The sequence below is a fragment of the Solenopsis invicta genome, chromosome 6, assembly GCF_016802725.1.
Source record: "Solenopsis invicta isolate M01_SB chromosome 6, UNIL_Sinv_3.0, whole genome shotgun sequence".
NCBI lineage: Eukaryota > Metazoa > Arthropoda > Insecta > Hymenoptera > Formicidae > Solenopsis > Solenopsis invicta.
The window spans coordinates 19,361,117-19,383,979 of NC_052669.1; the positions used below are offsets into that span (position 1 = coordinate 19,361,117).

Sequence of the window (22,863 nt, forward strand, 5' to 3'; positions counted from 1 at the left end):
CCATCGCATTCGTAATGGTAAATCATTATTTTGCAAATCACGTATCAAATATTTTCTATATGTGACATTAAAAAGTTGTTTTTGATTTAAAGTTCAAGTATGATGTCAGAAATTTACCAAAGACGCACTAAGAATGCTATTTGATACTTTGTTTTTATAAGAAATCGAAATTTCTCGTTTAAATATTAAAAGATATTTTGGAAAATTATTGGAAGTTCTACCACGTGCGCAATCAGTTCAAAGAATTCATCAGAATTACACCCAAATTTATTTTGTAATTTACTCGATATTTATTATTTAAGTAATTTTATCTTATTTTTAATTTATTTTTATTGTAAATAATAATAATAGTAATAATATTAAGCAAAAATAGTACTGTAAATATTATGATTATAAAATTTGCGTTTTTGTTGCCCATTAATTTATTTGATTTAAGGATAGATAAATTTGAGATTGTAATTTAAACTTATTTTAAGTTTTATTTACTTTAACACGTATTAATATGTCATAATTTATATCTAATCGCGTACATACTTTGTTTATTTAAACTTGCGTTGTTTTATATTTTTATACACTAGAAATAACTTTAGAAATTCAATTAGCCGGTCTGGATATATTTCCTGATAATTATACGGTTCAAGTACTCAATAGATCAGACTCCTGTACTGACTAACATGAAAATCTGAGGAAATTTGTAACCGACTGAAAAAATTATATTTAAAGTATTAATTATATAAATAAGTATAATTTTTTGTAATTCTTTTTTATTAAAATACGCGCACTTCTATTATGAATATATTAAAAACATTTAATGTTTTAAAACGCAAACTTATTTGATTCGTCATTACTCGAATTATCTGATTGACATACAGCCAGAATAGATTTGGCCAGGATTAACGAAAAGAAAGACAAATCTGGTAAGAAAGTAAATTAAGGTAGTAGATGCTGACCAAAAAATATATGGTTGTCATAAATACATATGTATAAAAACACGGCTTCTCTCATATTTACATGTTTTGAGTGTATACATTATCAGAAACGGAAGTGCAACCACTTAGAAACGTAGAAAATTACATCGCGATTAAGATACATTTTCTTAAAATCTCAGATGACTTCTGGTTAAATATTTCGTTGAAATAACCAGCAAGAACGACCATTATTAATCGCGCGTAATCGAAATTGTGGCAAATCTTGGCCGGGTCCAAAGTTCGAAAACGCATCGTAACAGATCTTGGCCGGCTCCAAGAATTGAAATCGAAATTATGGCAGAGCTTGGCCGGCATCAAGAATCGAAATCGCGTCGTGGCAGATCTTGGTCGGCTCCAAGAATCGAAATCAATATTGTGGCAAAGCTTATCCAGCGCCAAGAATCGAAATCGCGTCGTGGCAGATCTTGGCCAGCTCCAAAAATCGAAATCGACATCGTAGCAGAGCCTGGCGTCAAGTATCGAAATCGCATTGTAGAAGTCCTTGGCCTGCTTCAAGAATCGTAATCGAATCGTAGCAGAGAAATCTTAAGGTGAGTAATATTTGCAACATGTACAGGGTGTATAACGCATCTAGCTTAATCAATCTTACGTTACAGATATTTTTCAGCGTGAGAAGTGCAACGAAATGACAACATCCGTCGTCGAATTATTATAAAACAAACGAACCGCAGCCGGTTCGTCGCGTCGCGCTTTTGTTTCGGGAGTGCCGTTTAAAGTAACTGGATTAAAGTAACTGGATTTAATTACTCCACGGGCGCGATTTTAATATCTTCGCGAGTGTTTCGCGAGTGAAACGTGAGGAAGAGACCTGACAATCTGGATCTGAGAGGAGGAGGAGGCCTGGGAGGCATCAGGCGTCGGCGTATCAACCCTTTCGGTTAGTTATTTATTTTTTATGTATTATTTGCTACTAGTTGTATCTTTATTCTTTATTTATGTCTATTTGGATTTAAATAAACAACAGAATTTAGAACAAAGTGCTTTTCGCTTGTGAAACTACAAGATTTTATGCTTAGAAGCAAGATATTTAAAAAAAATTATATTTTACTTTATTAATATCTAAATAATTAATGATTATTTAAAATTTTGATCATTTTGAGCGCTGCTATAATATTTCTTATACTTTTATGTTATACAGATTAACATCTCAGGATCTGAGAGGAGGAGGAGGCCTGGGAGAGGCATCGGGCCTCAGCGGAGCATCCTTGGGGTAAATATAATCTTTTGTTTATATAAAATTAACAGTTTTTCTTTCTTTTATCTGATTTCATCTCAATAAATTAAAAAAATAACTTAAAGAAAGAAAATAAAATTTTACAAATTTAATTTTATAAAGATATTTTTCGGATATGATTGTATTATTAAATATCTTATTAAAAGTTGAATTTTTAAAGTTTGACATATAACAATTATCTTTTGAATTATCGTTTATTTTTAACGCAGTTTTCATTTTTAAATCTTATGTTTGTGTGTTATAGTATCATCGCAGCTTCGTTGCTGAATAACTCCGCTCGTTGCGCATCGGGTCGGTGAGTCACAAATCAATTTTTATATTAATAAATTTGCAAAACCTAATTATAAATGTATTTTAGATATATACCGAAATAATAGCTTTAATATTTAATATAATTTTTTGCGCAATAAGGATGAAGACCCCTTTTTCAGAAACTATATAATTATACGTATTATTATATATATTGTACTATATTATACTATATATTATACGTATAATTGAGTCATAAGACATCTTAAACACACATTTTCTGAAATAGTCTTAAAGATATTTTATAATCCAATTTTAGATTTTGTGTTATCTGAAATATTGAAGATTAATTAATTTATTCGCAAGTTGAATTTCATGTTTCCACATCTATCAAATTATTGACCATTTTTCCTGCATATTTTGCATGATCATTGTTAGGTAATCTCGCTAATTTTAATAAGAGGTAAATAAATATATCCACAGATTTACTACTTTTATTTATAATAATATGTAATATATAAATGAAAATACGGGTAGGTAGGAATACGCGAATAGATACAAATACAGGTAGGCAAGAAAATAAATAAGAAAAGACAAGTAGGGATTCAAAAACTAATAATAAACTTAATACATATTTTAAAAATTAAAATGCTATAAATTAAATAAATGTTGCAAAAGAGAAATAAATTTCTTTTTTAATATGAAATACAATTAAACTATGTAATAAATCATATAATGCAGATGGGGACATACAGGTAGAAATATGATATTTCTATATTTAATAATGGAAAAGGAAGAGTTTGAGTAAAATTTCAAATTAATTTTAAAGTTCCGTAAAATTAAATTTGTTTTTGTAAAACTGTAATTATGTAATAATTATGTAATTTTTTTAAATGTATATATAATTACGATTTATAATTATTATATTTCAAAACTTTTATAATGTAATATTTAATATTATATTTAGCATATGTAATATAATACCATGTTCAGATAAATGTCATCATATTTATTTTTTTTTAAATTATCCATATTATCAAATTATCTATATTTTTCAATATTTTAACATATCGAATATAAATTCGATACTAATAACATTTATTTGGTTATGATAAGCCAAAATTATCGCGTTGATGATGTAAATTATATGAAAGGGGCAAAAGGCATACAGTAACAAAAAATTTATTAACGCATTTTATAATGAATTCTAAAATTATAATAAATTCTTATTTCCAAAAGTTTAGATTTTGAGTACCAAAATGTTACCAAAATGTCATTAATAATTTTGAATAAGTTTTAATTTAAACTTCCATTTTTAGAGTTATCATGAATTTTTTATATTATTTAAAAAAATATTTATTAAATAATGTGATGTAATTTACATTTAGAAATATTTGCTGAGGAATATTTAATTGTTTATCAATGTCAATTATGAATGCTGTATTTTTCTTCTCGTTTTTGAATGGGATCACTGACTTAATAAAAGAGTCTTATCGTCATTAATTACGCCAAGTGAACGCCAGAAAATATGTGATTCGTACCGACAAAAAGACGAAATTATTATCATAGTGAGTTATTCGTTGATTTCTGTTAAATCCATCCGCAAAGTTTAGTGCTTCATTGAAAGTTAGAGATCTTGTTACTGGAATTAATCACGAGTTGTCTTTGTAGTTCTTGAAAAAGTAATGTTTTTGGCAACGAATAAACGATTATTAATATTACTTATTTTAAGTAATATTAAGTAATATAATCGTAAATTTATTTACGAAATTAATTGAATAGTATGTTTTGAGAGATTTTTCTTTTTTTTTTTGCTATATATAAATCTCTATTAATATCAATGTTGTTTTAATAATAATAATAATAATAACACACTTAATATTGCAAAATAAATATGGATATAATGTAAGGTTATTTAAAATTAGCAATTTAACAAAATTGAATTTTGAAATTTTGAGTAATTTGCCTGTTTTTTCTTGGCAATTATTTTAACAAAAAAGTATGGTTATGAATGTATATATTTAATTGTCTAATTTTTTTTTACAAAAATATTTTTAGGTACATCCCGCAATTTAAGGATATTAAAATTAATTTAGTAGTGTAGTTTGTAGTAATATAATAGTTTAGTTTAATAGTAGGTGTAATTTATGTTTATAAAATACATACGTGTATACTTTGTGATGCTAAAAAATTTTGATTTTTGTTATTTAGATTATTTTTCAAAAATGATTTGTACTTTTTTGTGTTTTATTATTATGAATATTATTATAAATATATAAACTTAATTAGATATGTGCGGTTACAAAAGAATTCGAAGTGAGTCAAATGGGTATCCCTATATCAGCGGGATATTAACAAATAAAATTTCTAATGCGTACAAATAGAGAAAGTTAGTTATTAAAATTTATATTGCTAGAGTTTTATAAGTATAAAATTTTTTTAAATCCCGCTATTATCGGGTTTGGCTCATCTCGAACAGTTGGTACCCGAGAAACATTTGTACCTGCACTTATAATACACGCATGTATTTTATTGCTGTTAAATATATACCTTTGCAACCACCATATATTCCTTTATAACTATTCAATGAGAATCATTCTATCCATATGCATTTTTTAATAAAAATAGATGATTTTTAATAATGAGAGGATATATTTCCTCATACGCCAATTTTATGTATTAAAGATGCAATAATTGTCATTAACACGCAGCCAAAATCATTACTATCGAGATCGGTCTGAAGGATTCAAGATTCGTTTCTTCTATAACGGGATCAATTGTGTTTAATAAATTGTTTAATTTTTTTATGAAATTTGAAGTTGAAACAGAACTCTTTAAATTATATCTTCATTACAAAGATTGTTTTATTTTTCAAATATTAACTAGCGTACTACTTGGCGGAAGAACTTTGTTACCGTGAATCACATATATAGGTCTGTTATCCATCTATAAATTAAAATAAAAATTGTCTTTCAATCTCTTAAGATTTAATAGAATCTTAAAAAATAAAGTTTTAAAGGACGTTCGTTTATATATACTAGATTGTTTAGTTCATAATTATTGAAGTCAAATATAAACGCGTTTTTACGAAAGCGCAAAATATAGAACAATGTTAATTTTGTTTGAGCAAGTAATATTAATTATAAAAATTTTACGTTACACTGCCATTTAGATTTTGTATCTTTTCGAAAAAGTAATATCTAGAGTATTAATTAATATGTTCGTTGTCTTGATTAGTACTAATTTTGTATCGCAATTTATTTACTAATTTGATAATTAACTCATCTGAAAATTTTGCTTTTTTTCTAAGGATTAAATATTTCCGTAGAAAATTATATAAAATTTATCAACATTTAAATAATTCCGAAAAATATAATAGATAAATTTATTAATGACATTTTTTGGTCGCGAATTATTCGCGTTAAATGAAATTCAGTAAGTGTGCAAATTGATAATTAAATATAAATGACTTATTATTATTTATTAATATTTTAGCAATTATAAGTTTAGTAAAAATCTTGTTATCGTATGTATTTTCGACACTTTCGTATAATCTTAGTCTTAGTCTCTCGTATAATCTATAATTTTTGTTGTACTAATCACATTATTTTTATTATATTTTAAACAGCATTTTGTTATTTGTATTATATTCTATTGTAAATTGTACATGTTTTGTAATTATTATATTATATTTAATACGTTGTATGTGTAACATAAATTGTATATAAAACTTTAGAATTTAAGATAAAATTATCAAATTATATTTTAACACAAAATAATTGTTAAAATAAGAATTAAACAAAAAGCAAAAAAATAAAAAAAATACAGATATAAGCCAAAAAATACCAAAAAAAGAGGACCGCCGATTTTGTATATATATTTATATTATTATACATAATCGGCGGGGGTGGTGGAGGGCTTTTCTACAGATTAAACCATTTTTTCCAGATTAAAATTTTTGAAATAAGTTCAGAATAAAATGCAAGTTATTGAAGAATTTCAAGTGTACTTAAAATCTCTGCAATCTTTAATAATTATATATGGTGAAAATGGTTAATCTGTATAAAGAAAGACATACAACATAATTTTAATTTTATTTTCTTGCAATGTATTGTAAGACAAAATTTGTTAAATTATCATGTTTGAATAATTGGTTTTAAGTTTCTTAAAATTGAACAATTTTTATTTTAAATATGACTTTAGAATCTCCTTAATATTTTGAAAAAATTTCAAGATTTAGTTTTGCGATTTCTGTATTATCGAAAGTCGATAAATACATTACTGGGAGTGAATTTTCTACATAAAATATCGATTAAAAATTGATTATGCAAATTTTTTAAATTACAAAATTATTTGAAATTATATTTAATTCTTTTTAATATGTGTAAAACTTAATTAAAATATAATAATTATAAAACATTCTTATACGATTTAAACTTACTTCTTTTAGAATTATAATAATATTAGAAATTACACTAATTCAGAGTAAAAAATTACAAACAATGTATATTTAAAATTTCTCACATCTTACATTAGTTTTCAAACAAGACGTACTTAATCATATGATGTTTTGCATAACAAAATTAATAATAATAACTTTCTTGATATATTTATTTTTCTATATACATACAACATAGAAATTATTATTATTATTTTTGTTTTATAAAAAATGCATATATTTTATGTATATTTTTTAAACGGTGTATATTTTTAAACAAATAATTTTACTTAAAATTATTAAGCAAGGTAAATTATTTTAACTAGTTTAAAAATATATTTTATGATGTATTTTAACGCTTTAAAAAACTATTTATAAATTGTAAAAAGTAATTTAGAAATGAATAAGATATATTATACATCATATTATTTACAATTTTATTACAAATTTTTTATGAAAGATTTATTGACCTTCTAAATTACTAAATTCTGATAATTAAATTTAATATGAGTTAAATATGTTTTAACAGAAAAAAGCAATGGGAAATAGATATAACGAAATTAAGTTTTTTAACTTTTTCTTTAATTTGCTTTCTTTTAACGATATAATACAATCAGTGTTATAAGTATATAATTGTAAGTTAATTGTACAAAGACTGAGATCAAATTATAATAATAATTTAAAGTCTATGGGACTGCATGCGATAAATAAGAGGATTCGTATAACTTATTAACAATGTAAAATTTATATTTAGTTTACATTTACAAAATAGGTGTATGAATTTATTTTTAAGTTGCTAAAACTTTCAGACACTTAAATTGATTGAACATCAGTCTAATAATTTTATTTTAAGGCGATTTTTTATCTTGTTGGCTGGAAAAATAGGTTATTTTTAATAACTTCTTTTAAAAAAACTTAACACATTTTCATATTTTGTAGATATTATTTACATATCTTTCTTCCTATTATATATAAATTTTTAATAGAAACTGAAAAAAAAGCTAATGGGGAGTGTTCGAGAAAAATGTGTCTCTTATGACAAAAAATGACATATGTTGTAATTTCCTTCTAATACAAAAAAAAGAAAACAAAAAGTTTTTGAATTATATGAATCTATGTACAAAGTAGATTACAGACATTAAAAAATTCCAATTAGATTTAAAATTTTCTTATAAATAAAAAGAATACGATTTTTTGGGACCCAAAAGTTTTTGTAAAAGAAATGGTTAAAAATGATCTAGTTTTCCAGCCAATAAGATAGAAAACCCCCTTAAATTACAATAGATTATCACATTAATTTCCAGCAAGATACTGTATTTTATCACACGGGATTTTATATAATATAAAAATAATAATAATATCTTTGCTACACTTATTTTTTTTGTGATAAGGATATATTGTGTGTATATTTTATATATACATATATATATATATATATATATATATATATATGTATATATATATGTACATATATATATATATATATATATATATATATATATATGTATATATATATATATATATATTTGTTTTTTAATTGTTGTATCTTTATATAAATCATTTTTCCTAAAATTATTTAAAATATAATTAAATTAAATTATTTTAACTAGTTTAAAAAAATATATTTTTTTATGTACCATAAAATATATTATAAAAATATATATATAAATATTTTGTTTAAAGAAATTATTTATATATTATAACAAACAATTGGAAATAAATTAATTATCTACATGTGTGGTTTGATAAGTTTTGTGCCTAACAATGAAACATTATATATTTTTGGGTTTTGATTAGTAATGTCATCTTCATGTTCAAGTTCGAAACTTATTAAACAACTTACATATAATAACTAATAAATAAATTTACTTTTTAGCAATTTTTCATTGGCAAGCATTGCATTCAAAATTATTAAACTTTGATAATTAAATTTACGCTAATTTACGTTCAAAAAGAGAAAAAAGTACTCTTAAAGAGTGCTAAATAAAAATTAAATGTAGATTAGATGTCAAGATGTAACTTTAATCTTTTTTTTGCTCATTATTAATGGGCGTTACTTATTAACGCGCACTTATCATAGGCACATCATATATTAAGTTTAAGAAGGCATTTGTTATATGTTTGAATGTCTTTAACCACGCCATGATTTTATAATTAATTTGTTTTAATAACCAAGTTGTATTTTTTGTCATTGGTGGAGGTTTTCTTCTGAAAAAAAAGCAAATTATATTTTTAAAATAAATTGATTTGACTTTGAAGTTTTATTGTTTAGTGTAGAAATTTTATTTTAACTCTATTTTAACATAATTGATTTTTTTCTTTATTATAAAATATCATATGTATGTTATACACAAATTTTTTAGAAGATTGACTCACAAGAAGTATTAAAAATAATCTTTATGAATACATATGTATATTGAAAAGTCGCAATTTATTACAAAATTGTAAGATTTAAGATTATGGAACTTTGATTTTATATTTTAATTTATATTTTTCAGTGTAGTAGTATTTATTTCATTATATATCTTATTACAAGACATTTGTGTAACTTACCGTTCTCTATCCAATTGTCTCGTTTGATTGGTGTAAGTGTACATGTAGCATGCCGGATGAGAACTCGTAACTTTTATTCGATGAAACTTTCCTGTTTCAACAGGAATCGATTTCTCTTTCGACACAGTAATCACATTAACTGATTCTTCTTCGTCATAAGTTACCTCGCCTTCCAACACTGTTAAAGAAACGTTCACGAAATCGGTAGATATGTAGTTTTCCAAGTACATTTCCGGAAAGTCAGTCACGAATAACACATCCGTATAATTCGACCAAGTGAATACATGCTGCTGAATTTTATCCATTTTATCTCTGCAACTCATAAAAAATAATTTAATTAAAAAAAAATGAAATGAACGCACGACTATTAATTTAATAAACTATTATTAAATTAACTGTAAATTTTAAATCATTAAAAAAAATTTTATCTTACCGAGATACTTACTAATTATTATTAATTCTTTATAATAAAAAAATAATTAATATTATTTTTTTGACAGCATATTTGATGTCTCTATATCAGTGTCACATTATATCTAATAAATTAATTTAATGACAATAGATAGCTACCGATATGAACTATACTGCGTGAGTAATGGCATTAGAAACGAAATAGGCTTAAATGGGTGCCAATCAACTGTCAACATATCGACGTTCGGATCAAATATTCTCTGTTGAAATCTGCCGTTTAACGAACACCACACATCTATGTAAATGCTTAGATTCGTAGACAGTTTCATCCATTTTTCTTTATCTTCAGATTCATAATCGATCCTCAACGCTTCCTCTTTTCGGCGCATCAGATTATTCTAAAATTTACGCATAGATAAATATTTGATTAACGTGACTAATAGGAAAATCGAGCTTTATATGTACTTAATAATGTCATAAGAAAGAACATTTTTAAGAATTTTAGGTATTTATTTAGCTGCGATTTAAGAACCTTTAAGCATTGCGAATATTGTATCGCCATGTCCCCGTGTCTGACCCATCGATCATTTTGCACCCACGCGTCAGGATCCAAGTATTGTACCTCGTTGTTTATGTTATCGTGCACTTTGATCACTACGAGTATCGTGTCCCAGGCATGAACCATCATGTTCCAGGAATAACCATATAAACCGGGTACCCAATTATTATATCCCTGAAATACAAAACATTTTATTTGAATAAAGTTGTGGTGATAAAAATTATAAAAATTTGCAATTAAAATCATTTTATGCATTGAAAGGTAAACGTTCCAATAACCGAACATGTAATGCTCATGCACAGTCAAGATTAATTTTTTCAAGGATTTACGATAGAAAATAATCTAATTATATAGCTTTAACTGAAATATGAAATATGAAACGTTATTATTAACATATAGAAATACTTTTATATTTTTAAATTTATCTGAAAATAATGAAATGTTGTAAAGCATTTGAATGAAACAATATTCGAATAATCTAAAACGCTTATTTTTAATGTCATAAATGTTTATCATACATTTTTTTAATGTGCTGTTTATAAAATAAATACAAAAAGTATTATTTTGGCAAATACATATTTCTTAAAAAATTTTAAGAATATTATTAAGATATTAATTTAACTTACAATTAGTTGTATAACATTAATTTTTTTAACATTAATTTTAATATTTAAAATAACTTATCTCTCATAAACTATTTAAAAATTACAATTAAATTTTAATGTTATAAAAAACTTATTTAAAATTAATAAATTTCTGTGTAAGTGTCTAGGTACAGAGATGTGTTCGGTCACTGGGCTATTTAACTTACATAATTTTATAACATTAACTTAATTATAAACGGGTATCAGCACATTTTTTAAATTCTAATATTTGTATGAATACTGAAGTTATATGATGTAATAATAACAATAGGCTCCTAAATACCTTTGATATAAAATGCGAGTACGGCAAAAAGAACTGCAGTACAATATGGCACAGCAACAGTGACGTTACAAATTTTTGTTTCCTTGTAGTGTATTTCCGGGATTGTTGAGCTATCCGAACCTTTTTACTTGTCGCTTCTTTCTCATTCGACTGAGTCGAATTCTTAGATGACTGTGTATTGTTATCTTCTTCGTTGATTTTCTTTTCAGATTTCGATTTAACAAAATAATTTTCATTTATTTCCTCGTTCGTAGTTTTCTCTGAAAATAATTGGAAATATATATATTTTAAAATATATCCAATTATTATTATGTGAACAAAATTTTATTTTATTATTACTTTTGTGTATCTCTTTATTACGTAAGAATTCATTCGAAGGCAATATTAAGTTCGATTTCAGGGTTTCTTTTGCCTGGCTGTCAGTCTCCTTTAAGCCATTTGCATCGATTGAATTTACATTAACCGATACAATTCTTTGTTTCCATCTAAAGCACAGCCCAAATCTACGCGGCCAGTCCACACGGCAAAAGAGCGGCATTGTTGCTAGGCACACATACGGAAACATCCCTGAAAGGATTTTTTTCAAAAGTCTTTTTCTACATTTTGCTTAGACAAAAGTATGAAAGAATCTACAAATATTCTTGTCAAGCCTTATTCAAAACTTTTGTTTGTTTTAAACAATAATTACCTATGCTAAACAGTCTCGAGTTCATTAAATGAAAGGCTGTGCACAAGACCATGGACGGTATGCGTGTTTTTTCGAACAGCATAAAAAATCCGACGGACAGATCGAAGATAAAGCCGAACCAATGGACAATTAGAAAGTCAATCTGCTCAGGAGACAGAATTATTCTGAAAGAGAACATTTTTGTTATTAGATATCCTCAGACAGTCGGAAAACAATCCTGTTTTTATTTTATCTTTGTTTCGAATTCCACTTACTTAAACGGATAAAACACCCAGTGCCTAGACAGAGTCGTCATGGCGTAGCCTTCGAGCCATTCTCTGTCAGATTTCTTCAAGCCAGCCAAGAAATAAAGCGCAAAGAATTGAAACTTCAGAATGAAGTAATTCCAGTACGGCACGGAGCTGCCGTTCCGTTTCGCATCTAACGCGCTAAGAAATGACGTTAGATTTAAATACCTCACTGGCGATTAATGTGCTTTAGAAGAATTATGTGAAAATATGGAAATTTGACTTACAAATACTTGTTCGCTTCTGTTCCCCAGAACAGAATGGCCACGATACCGTAGAGATAGGTGTGATTGTTCCAGTAGCTCTTCTCCAGCAAGAAGACATACCAGTAAGGCAGCACGAAGCAGGCGCATGCGATTTTGAATCGCAGACCGAGCGCGATTCCGAAGGCACCCAGCCACATTACCGCGTATATCATTGTCATCCACGGCAGCGACGGCGGCTTCATCCCGTGGATCAGTGGAAAGTGACAGTCCCACGAATTTCCCCATTTTCTATCGACGTCTGCGAAGCCTCTCTCCTCGACGACATCTATTATCATGCAGAGACCTGAAAAAGGACGCGATTTGTCATTGAATTTTTAGGATGTATCACTGAAATCCTATAGGTTTGATCGAAAACGAGATTGGGATTGTTTGCGATCCGAATCGCTTTACGAATCATTACATAGGGCTTGTGACTCTGCATACTTTAAAACGATTTTAAACGTTAATTCTTTTTAATATCTAAAAATCAAACTTGATTGCACGCCGCGCAAACTGTTGTTAAGATAAAGACGCTCGCAAGTAATACACTTTTTCTACCGGCGAATCACGGTCGTGCTTTTATTGGCTCGAGCCATTAATTCTCATGACTGCTTTAATAGGTCTTAAATCGTGCCTAGTTCTTACGATTCAAATTCTTCATTCTATTTATAAAGTGTTGCGGTGAGTAAGATTAAACTGTATGATAACAGCCATGGGGGCAAATGTATTAATTTGTGGAATACTCTTCCCATCTTTGTGCCATCTTTGTAACATAAAACGTCACGATATAATTAAATTTTATAATTAGAATTGAATAATCTATTAATCCATTTATTCTTTTATGATTTTGTCCAATCATTTTAATTCCAGAATCCTCGGCAAATGTAAAAGATGTTTTAACTTGTCGCAGTTACATAGTTAGTTTGTAATTACAGACATTATGTAACTATGTAATTATCATGTGCGGGATGTCGTGTGGCTCCGCGTAAGAGCGACGGATTCACAAGTGACAGATCGCGAGTTCGAACTCATGATACAGTTTTTTAAATTCGTTATCTTTATAGCAACAGTCATAGAGAAACTCTTTAGACTTATTGTAGGTAATATATAGGAACTGATAGTCTTATTTTCTTTCATTATTGTAATATTAATCATGTGGCTTACCAAACAGAGCTCTGACCACTCCCAGACTGGCTGGATCGGTCGGGCGATACAGAAACTGGGTGAACTTCTCGAAACTCGACACATCGCTCAACTTAAAACCGAATAGTCTTTCGATATTGTTATTAAACGACGATTTCAATGACGACCAACGTTCAGACACGAATTTCACAGAATTATGCGTGTGTGGTCCGTCTTTTGACGACGTGGATGTATCTTTCGTCGGTTCATTTTTGTTCTTCCACATACCACCGCTTCCCGTTCTGCAAGCAAATAAATCACAATTCGATGAGGTTTCGTTGAGTCAAGAATTATAGTTTCTATTTCTATTCTGAGAGAATTCACTTTACTGTCAACCTGATGTACAATAATGCTTGTCTGTCCGCAATGTGTCTAACAGTCGAATATGCCTGGTGCTTCAATCCGCTACACGTCCTGACTTCTCTATTTTATGAATTCACTATTTCTTTCTCGTCTCTTTCTCTGAATATTTTTATCGTAAATCGATTGTCGTTTGTTAACTATTTGAATTTTCTATTCGTTGGACGTATCACGAAAAAAATCTCGAAATACAAAGTTCCAAGATTTTATTCGAACATAGAAGCTTATGAGGGTATGCGTTAGGACCGACTGAAAAGATAGAAACGGATATTCGGCCACTTGAAAACGGCAAAGAAAAACTATCAAGTTTAAAAGGCCTCTTGTAATTCAACCGTTCCGACGTGTCTATGTGTATGAGCGTTTGGTCCTCAAAGTATAAGCTCGCATACGATTGTGAGCGTCGTGGAGCAATATAATCGCCACAACAGATCTTCAATTAATAATTTTATTTTGAAGTTATTTTGCTTGAAGAGTTACCGAGACTGAGAAAACGCGTCTAAAAATCATATAATAAAAATAGAAAGTTCACAATCAAATTCACAAATATGACAACAATATTAAACGTTTTACTTTCTCTTTATAATTATAAACTTTTCAGAAAAAGTGTTTCAAAAATTGATTACTATATCAGTAACTGATGGTATTTCATCAATAATTAGTTTATTAAAACGTTTTATCCGTAACAGTTCTGTTTTTGAAGAGACACTATTTCTAAAATAGAAAAGAATTGTGATAATGAATTAGGAAAAACTCGCATATGAATAATTATACTGCTTAATAGATTGTTGCCTGGGGTATTAAGTTTCTTTAATTTAGAAAACAATCGCGCGTAGCATGTAATGATTCTTTAGAGAGCGAGAAATACTCGAGCGATAAACATTTCCAAGTACTTATTTCTGTTAATTTATAACAGGAAACTAGTTGTAATGTATGGTGATTGAATGAATTGTGGTCGCCGTCGACGAGAGAGTAAATCACACTTTCGTCGAAGAGATTTTATTAAATTAAATTAATTAAATATTATTTTATTAAATAATATTCAGTTTATTTACGTGCCACTTGAATCGATTAAAAATTTATATCGTTGGATTAAAATAAGGAATTAATTAGTATGAGAGAAATTTAAAGCACGCTTACATCGACATCTCCATTTCGTAAACCGCAATGCAGTTACGATTCTGAGAAACACTGCCACGTGCGATAATTATCGAAACAATTCTCGCGCATGTAGAATGCGTTGCACACTCGTCACGTGTTTCTCCCACCAGAAAATCTCAACGCGGTTTCAAAACAGATTTTAGAGAACGAGGGGCAGAGAGATCAAACGCGTGAATCGTATATAATACCTGGTTAGTTGTCTCCACGAGCAGAGATGACACTGTTGAGGAATCAGCCACCGCAGTGTGAAGACAAGATTCTTCGTCTTCGCTCTCGGTAGCGCTGTGTAGAAGGCTGGTCGGCTTCTGTCTGGAGTCTGGACAGCTGAAGACGAAAGAGAGGAGCACTTCGCGCCGGTTTGTTCCAGAGGCTCAGAGTAGGAATACCGTCGCCAGGCAACGTGGCACGAATTATTGACCCGCGCCCGCGCAATAATTATACTTCACGACATTTCTTCATCCCGTAAGCACTAGGATTTCACTTAAGAACATTATCGATATCTCGTTGAGATCGAAGCCTATGATCAGAAAAAAATCAGCTGTTAAATAATTCAACTATATTAAAATTAGAAAGATTATTCTTAAACATTTTGAAATATTATCTACGTGCTTGTTACAAGTGCTACTTTATTCAAGTTCAATGGTGTATACAAATTAACAGCTTTAATTTAATTGTTTAATTAATAAGTAATAAAATTAAAAAGAGAAAGATTACATTTAGTAAGAATAAAAAATCTGTTTAACTTAAAAATAACTACTTACGTTGAATAGAAGTATTAAAAAAAATTTTTTTAGGCAGTAAGATGAAACATAATTAAATCAATCAGATTCAAACGTAGTTTAGCATATTAGTCCAATATCTTCTATATATAAAATATGTCATACATAAAATCTCATTAGCAGTGCACCCAATAATTATAGTTCATCTTGCATGCACTAGTATTTATTAATAGACATCATTGATATCTCATATCGAAATCTATAATCGGAAAATAGTTAATATGTAATTACAATATTATATTAAAATTTAAAAGATTATTCTCAAACATTCTTTGAAATATTATCTTCGTGAATTTATCAAAAATTCTATTTTATGGTGTAAAAAAATTTATAGCTTAAATTTACTTTTTTTAAATTAGTGAGCAATAAAATTAAGTAGAAAGCATTACACATAATAATAATAATAAAATGTTGATTTAAAAAAATTTTTTTCTACTGAAAAAAATATCATTTTAAAAGATTTTTTTTAGTTGTAAGATGAAATATAAACCAATCAGTTTCAAATGCATTGTAACATTTAAGTCTTGATATCTTCTATATATAGAATACGTGATTCATAAGATCTCATTAGCAATGTCTAGATTACGCTCATGAGCTGTATACAGCCATACTATTTTATGTGTTACTCACGCAACGAACTTAAGCAATTATTGTTTCGCTAAACTGAATTGCACACTTTAATCACGCTTTCTAATTAAGATACAACAAATTGTTTTCCTCTGCGACTTGTTCGATAAACTGTTTTGAGATATTCCTGAGAAGTTTATTAAAATAAAAGTTTAAATATTCTTACGAGAATATTTTAGATAAATTCCAGATAGAGCGAACGAATAAATAAAATTCAAGACAGTTTTTTTCCTCTGCGATATATCCGGAGCAGGGTTAACAGTTCGAGATAATTAGCTGGTGTCTTATCATATGGATTTCCACGCGAGGTTTCTTTGCATGGTAACACACAACTGCCTACTATCGTTACTGACGCTACATTGTCAAGCGGTTTTTCGTGTCGATTGCATACAGTTGCGATACTTACAGAGAAGATTAACATACGCACGATTACGATAACAGTTCGGACCTGGACCGTTCAGAATGTCCGTGACACTCGCGGATTCGCGCTGATGTATTCCGTCGATTGGCGAAAGACGGCAGAAGCTATCTTCTTGCGAGTACCGTAACTACGAGCTAATGCGTCGGAGTGTACAGACTGTCTCCTCCGATTAAGAAAGCATCTTATTGTCCACTCGCTCCGCCGCGCACTCCAACTCGCGTTATCTCCGTTCGCTAATTTCGCTCCATATAACTTGGATTCTCAACGAGGCAGCAAATGAGACACACTAGTCGATAGTAAAATTTTGCTTTATGCTTTCCGCCTACGGATAAAAGGGGAGAAAATATCTTATCTTGAAAAATTATATATTCGAAGTTTTTCAGAAGATCCGATTTTAATCGTAAAAACAGATTTCCTGAATTAATGTGAATCTAAAATTAATTTTCTCTCTTAAAAAAAATTTGATTTTAGTAATTTACACAATAAATTAAATTAAATTAAATTAAATTAAATTAAGTAAAATTAAAATTAAATTAATTATATTGCTTATTTGCTACAATGACAATTTAAAGAAACAAAGTTTTCCCTTTTGAATGTTTTGAATCATTAGAATTTTATATCACTTTTATCATTATTGACAATAATAAAACAATAAGGCACTCCATTAAAAAAATTTATTTGTCTTTTACCTGGCTTTGGCAACATTATTTAAGGTCAAACCGGTATCATTATTAGATAGACTATTTTATGGCTTATAATTTTTATCTGAAACACTTTTTTGTAAAACTTACACTTTTCGAATAATAAGCTCGTGTCCAGTTTTTTGCTAGGGCCATAGAGCTGTCGTTATAACGCGGAAAGTAATTAAGAAAAAATAACTTTATTATAGTGATTTGAACAGCTCTTGAGACCAGCTATTACATTTTGTAATAAAAAATAAGTTATTCCGTTAAAAAATTTTATTTGTCCTCTACCTAGCCTTTGAGAAATCTCTCGAGGTCAAACTGATATCGTCAGGAGATAAAACATTTTATGCTATATAACTTTTTATCTCATTTTTAAGTACAATTTTGAAGTAATGATACTGATTTTATTAGGTTGCTATTGATAAAATGGTTGTCTTTGCATTTTTGATTTGATTAATCTTTTATTCGACGCGCACTTTATATAAATCTTACTAATAATATATATAAGAAGAGTATAAGAAAATATTAGAATAATAAAAAAAATAACAAATATATAAATGTACATTTAACTTTATATTCAGTATTGAATTAGAATTTTCTTTTTTTAAAGATTAAAAAATGATAAATTTTTGAATTGTCATTGTTACAGGAAATGTCTGATACAAACAACTATTTAGTACCATTAATTATTTTTCTTTTCAAAATATTGTTTGCGTCCCTTTTCGAATTGTCCAGAAGTAAGATTAAGCGCGGATTGCTGTAATAAAATTTGCATGTCGCATACGATTATAATAAATAAGTGTACGTAGTAAATAATGACAGTGTCACAATGGCCGAGATTATTTAATCACGCTGCTCGGATCCGCTGAATCGACATCAGGAGTCTTTTCGATCTCACAGCTGGGGTGTTTTAATGAATGGACGTCATTTCGCGCATTGCATATATATATATCCCCAACGGCCGTTTTAGGGCTGTAAAACAAAAGACTGATTTATTTCAGCACGCCCCTCAATCTGTCTCCGTGGACCACTTTTGATTAGTGCTGCCTCTTCAAGTTTCGGCCCTCCAAAATCGCCATCGTCTCGTAACGGATTTTACTTTGACGCAATCACCTGGCTCGATTTGAATCTGGTCTAAAATCTGGTTGTACGCTACTATGCTATAATTTTATTAATCTTCATTAATGTAAACAAGAGTGTTATTATAACAAATTAGTTTTTTATTATTAAATTTTTTATCATATTCAAAGTTACAAAATAAATATTATTATTAAATAAATATTGATAAGAATGAAAAATTGGTTATTATAAAAGAGTAAATGAAGAGCTAGAGAATTGCCGTAATTATATTATAATGAACTGCTTCACGTTAATTATTCTGCATTTGAATAGAACAGCAAATAATAGAATCATGGTGTCATAAATGTTGATTACAGCTGTCGGTCATTTAAAGCTGACATGTGCAACGCGTATCTCAACGGCGTCTATAAACTTTAATCAACTTTATGACGCTCGTTTTGTCAACTTTGAATCGTCCAAAGACGATAAATTTAATCATAACTGTCGATCTCGCAAAGATTTTAAATAGTCAAAAGTGAAATATATGCTTAACTTTACACATAAAATTCAAAGTAAATTTTATGTAAAATAATCTTTACTGATTTCGTTCACATATATTACATTTACGTCTAAACGTAATCTCACAGATTTTGATTTACATAAGGGTTTCCTGTTTCCTTCCATCAAATCGGCGGCAAATCGAGCTCGGTGTTTTCAGCGCAAGCGGGAAAATTAATACTAGTATTCGTTTATTCCGGCACGGGCCACCCCGGGTATTTAGTATTTACCGAGCGTATTTATTTTGGAATTCGAGCGGCTGCACCTGGAATCGAGAACAGGCGAGGAGAGAGAGAGAGAGAGAGAGAGAGAGAGAGAGAGAGAGAGAGAGAGAGAGAGAGAGAGACCGAGACAGAAAACGCGCGCGTCGCAATCGCAGACGTCTATTTGCTCAGCTATTTATCACGGTTTATTATTTCCCATTGTCGGCGAAGTCGGCGTATTGTTTGCGCACGGGAAGGGCCAAGGCGAATCTCTAAAACCGTGTCCGATCGAATTTGCATAGCGAGCGCAGGGTGCATCCGATTACAGGCTCTATTAATTGTGGTCTCGCATTGTTCTCGTGATTCGCGGGGCCTGATTTGCCAGTTTCTCGGATTACCAATTCTTTTTCGAACGGAGGCGGAGGGTTCGATCGAACCCCGAAATATTGGAAAGTATTTGCCTTAATAACCAATAGGGTTGCGTATAATCAACAGAGTTGCGTATCGTAAAAATGCATATATTGTTATATGAATTTTTGCAATTATTCATAAAATTTTCATAATTAATGTATTTGTAAAATTGGACTGAGCTCGTCCAGTGAGATTATTAGCCAATCCAAGTATTTTGATGAAATTGTTTAGAGAGAACTCAAATTCTTTTTTACAATGTATACAGAGTATTCGTATAAAAGCTGAGTGATATACATATATAGATTGATATTATTTTTCACGCTTCTTTCGGCGTTTCTAAAAATAATTCGATGAATATTTATTATTATTGTCACTTCGGACTCTTGTAACAACATCGAGGGATGGTTGTCAAGGAAAAGCGAGAGCTGCGTGATGAGGAGGGAGAAAGGGAGGGAGGTGGAGTTAGATGGAGTGGGCAAAAAATCGGGCATAAAATTAACAGTATACAGCCTGCAGAATGCAGTTTGTTGCTTGGCAGTAATATTTCACGAAGGTCTCCCCTGCGGGGCAGAGTGGGTTCGTTCTCCAGGGGGAGGACGCAACAATGGAACCCTTTACCGTGCCCCCGGTGCCCAGAGCCAGCATCCATACATCATCATTCATACTGGAAAAAAAGGCCGGGGGCACCTTTGCGTAGAGCGCAAAGGTTGAGGGGGACGGCGGAACTTTCGAGGCACCCCGAGTATTCCGCACTAAGTATTTCCCGAACGCTCTATCGAGAGATTACGCGTCTTGTCCGAAAGTAAACTTCCAGCGATTTTTTTTTGCGAGGCTTTGTCCGGAAACTCACGTCTGATCCGGAAGCAGCGATCGTTTTCTGTCGCGGTACGGAAACAATTGCGACGCTACGTAATTCTGTACATTCTAGCAGTTTAACAAATTTAATCTATTTTAATTTAACATAAGAAAACGTATAATTATATATATATTAAGATTAAAATAGCAGATAGTTTACAGAGACATTTAAATGAACTGAATTCAAATGACATTTTTATGTAAACTAATAAATTAATAATTTAAATATATTTTTAAATACATTCAACGCATGTTTCTAACTCTGTTAATTTTTTTATATTATGATTATGCGATGTTTCAAAAAAAGCATCCGCGAAATCTGCAGAAGAGCGGCGTGTCAGTTGTCAAAGTTGTGTTTTCGGAAGCCAAACTTCACCCCTTTGGCGGACACGCCTTTCTGGAGAAGGGAGGATTGCTCTTGTAAACAATGACGAGTAAAAATCACTATAGCGAGCCGAGAAACGCGAGAAACCGTGATCGACCGAGGAGGGAGGGGAGAATCCGTGATCGTCGAAGGAAGATACGCAATCGGTTTGACCTGGGGACCATCGATCATGGAAGAAATGGCAGCCGTCTGGTTCGCCGGTACCGAGACTCGACTCGACGTGAAGTGAGAACTAAAAAGAGAAACGCGAGAGACGAGCGTAATCCGCTTTCCGAAACGATGCAACCCCTTAGTAGACGACGACGACCCATCGGCCGTGTCACAGCACGGGTGACTGATTGTAAAACCATAGAGTAACCCACAAAGGGTTGCGACGCGAGCCGAGCGACGGAGAAACGGCGTGAGTGCAGTATCTGCGAGAGGGAGAGGGGTTTAAAATTGCGCCTCGTAATCGACGTGTAATCCTCTACAACCGTGACAGCCCGTACATAATGCGTGCAACGAGAGATGACCAGTTTGTTTTCTCTGGTAGGTAATGGACGACGCTGAATGGTGGCGGTTTATTCTGTTAACCCTTCCCTGTTGGAAAATCGTAAAGGCATAAGTGCTATAAATGGAAATTTCAACATTTCTAGTGGAGGTGATTGTAAATGCCTTCGCATCAGGCGCAATGACATTTACATTTTTCTTTTTTAAATCGAGCTAAGGTTCTCAATATAGGGGAAAGTTGCTGAATGCGTACCTATTTTATATTTTTATTTCATATAAGCAGCAAGTTTGGTGACAAAAATAAAATGTAAATAAGTAATATAGATAAAAATTTAACAAGCTTTGTTTTGTTTTGTGCGTGCTATCAGCATTTTAGAAAATCAGATACATTTGATGCAAATTTTTCATCAATTTATATGGCTGAAAATAACACGATTATACAATTTTATTTTGACTTGTTATTCTTTCATAAAAAAGCTTGTAGAATATTTTACAATTATTGTATATGTATTTATAGATATTTATAATCATTATAAAAATTAAATTGGTATTTGTATGAACTCTATCAAGTTTCCTAATTCGTACCATCACAAATTTTACTATAAAGAAATAATATTAATATAAGATTGTGCAGTGATAATAAAACTAGTAAAACTAGTAATTGCTGTGAATTAAAATACGTCAATTACAAAAATTAATTCAAGCCAATTTCATTTCGGTGTTTTTACCTTTTTATTATTTGTTAATGATTAAATATTTGATTACGTTTTAGATAAATTATTAATAAAATAAATATTAATAGCTTTTTATATTTTTAATAATTTTAATTCATAAATTCGATATTTTCAAAGACGATACGATTTAAGAGATCATAGGTATGTTTTAGATGACTAATTTTCTAAATCGCACCTTTCGCAGCATTTTACAGAAAAGCTTATAACAAATTAATTTGTTATTACTAAAAGATTTAATATGTAACAATAGATGACTGAAACATCAAGTTGCAATTTCAAACTTTGATTTGCAAAACAGCACCAAATGCAAAGTATAATAAAAAAACAGCTAAAGTGGTACGTATTTGGCAACTCTTCCCTAACGATTGTGAATATT

The 22,863-nt window shown here is 29.8% G+C and overlaps 2 protein-coding genes across 6 annotated transcripts in view; one reads left to right on the forward strand and one right to left on the reverse strand.

Moving 5' to 3' along the window:
* The window catches only part of LOC105204063 (cadherin-87A), an 80,388-nt gene that overhangs the window by 9,958 nt on the left and 47,567 nt on the right, over nucleotides 1-22,863 (forward strand). The window contains exons 6-9 of the mRNA XM_026134802.2: nucleotides 1,270-1,519; nucleotides 1,586-1,866; nucleotides 2,128-2,199; nucleotides 2,468-2,518. The gene's annotated coding sequence lies outside the window, so the exon portion shown is untranslated. The remainder of the gene's footprint in view (nucleotides 1-1,269; nucleotides 1,520-1,585; nucleotides 1,867-2,127; nucleotides 2,200-2,467; nucleotides 2,519-22,863) is intronic.
* Nucleotides 8,591-17,254, reverse strand: LOC105204060 (vitamin K-dependent gamma-carboxylase). Of its 5 annotated transcripts, none has more exons than XM_039451067.1 (12): nucleotides 17,093-17,254; nucleotides 15,469-15,797; nucleotides 13,745-14,004; nucleotides 12,563-12,884; nucleotides 12,303-12,476; nucleotides 12,049-12,212; nucleotides 11,700-11,927; nucleotides 11,361-11,620; nucleotides 10,407-10,607; nucleotides 10,034-10,272; nucleotides 9,464-9,781; nucleotides 8,591-9,115 (listed from the first exon to the last, which is right to left on the reverse strand). In XM_039451067.1, exons 3-12 carry the CDS (start codon nucleotides 13,986-13,988, stop codon nucleotides 8,971-8,973), a joined length of 2,295 nt encoding a protein of 764 aa, XP_039307001.1. In that variant the 5' UTR covers nucleotides 13,989-14,004; nucleotides 15,469-15,797; nucleotides 17,093-17,254; the 3' UTR covers nucleotides 8,591-8,970. The 5 variants fall into 5 exon arrangements, with proteins under 5 accessions (XP_039307001.1, XP_025990593.2, XP_039307000.1 ...); XM_039451066.1 differs by having other exon boundaries at nucleotides 8,593-9,118; nucleotides 17,093-17,252; XM_039451068.1 differs by having other exon boundaries at nucleotides 8,597-9,118; nucleotides 9,464-9,775; nucleotides 17,093-17,250.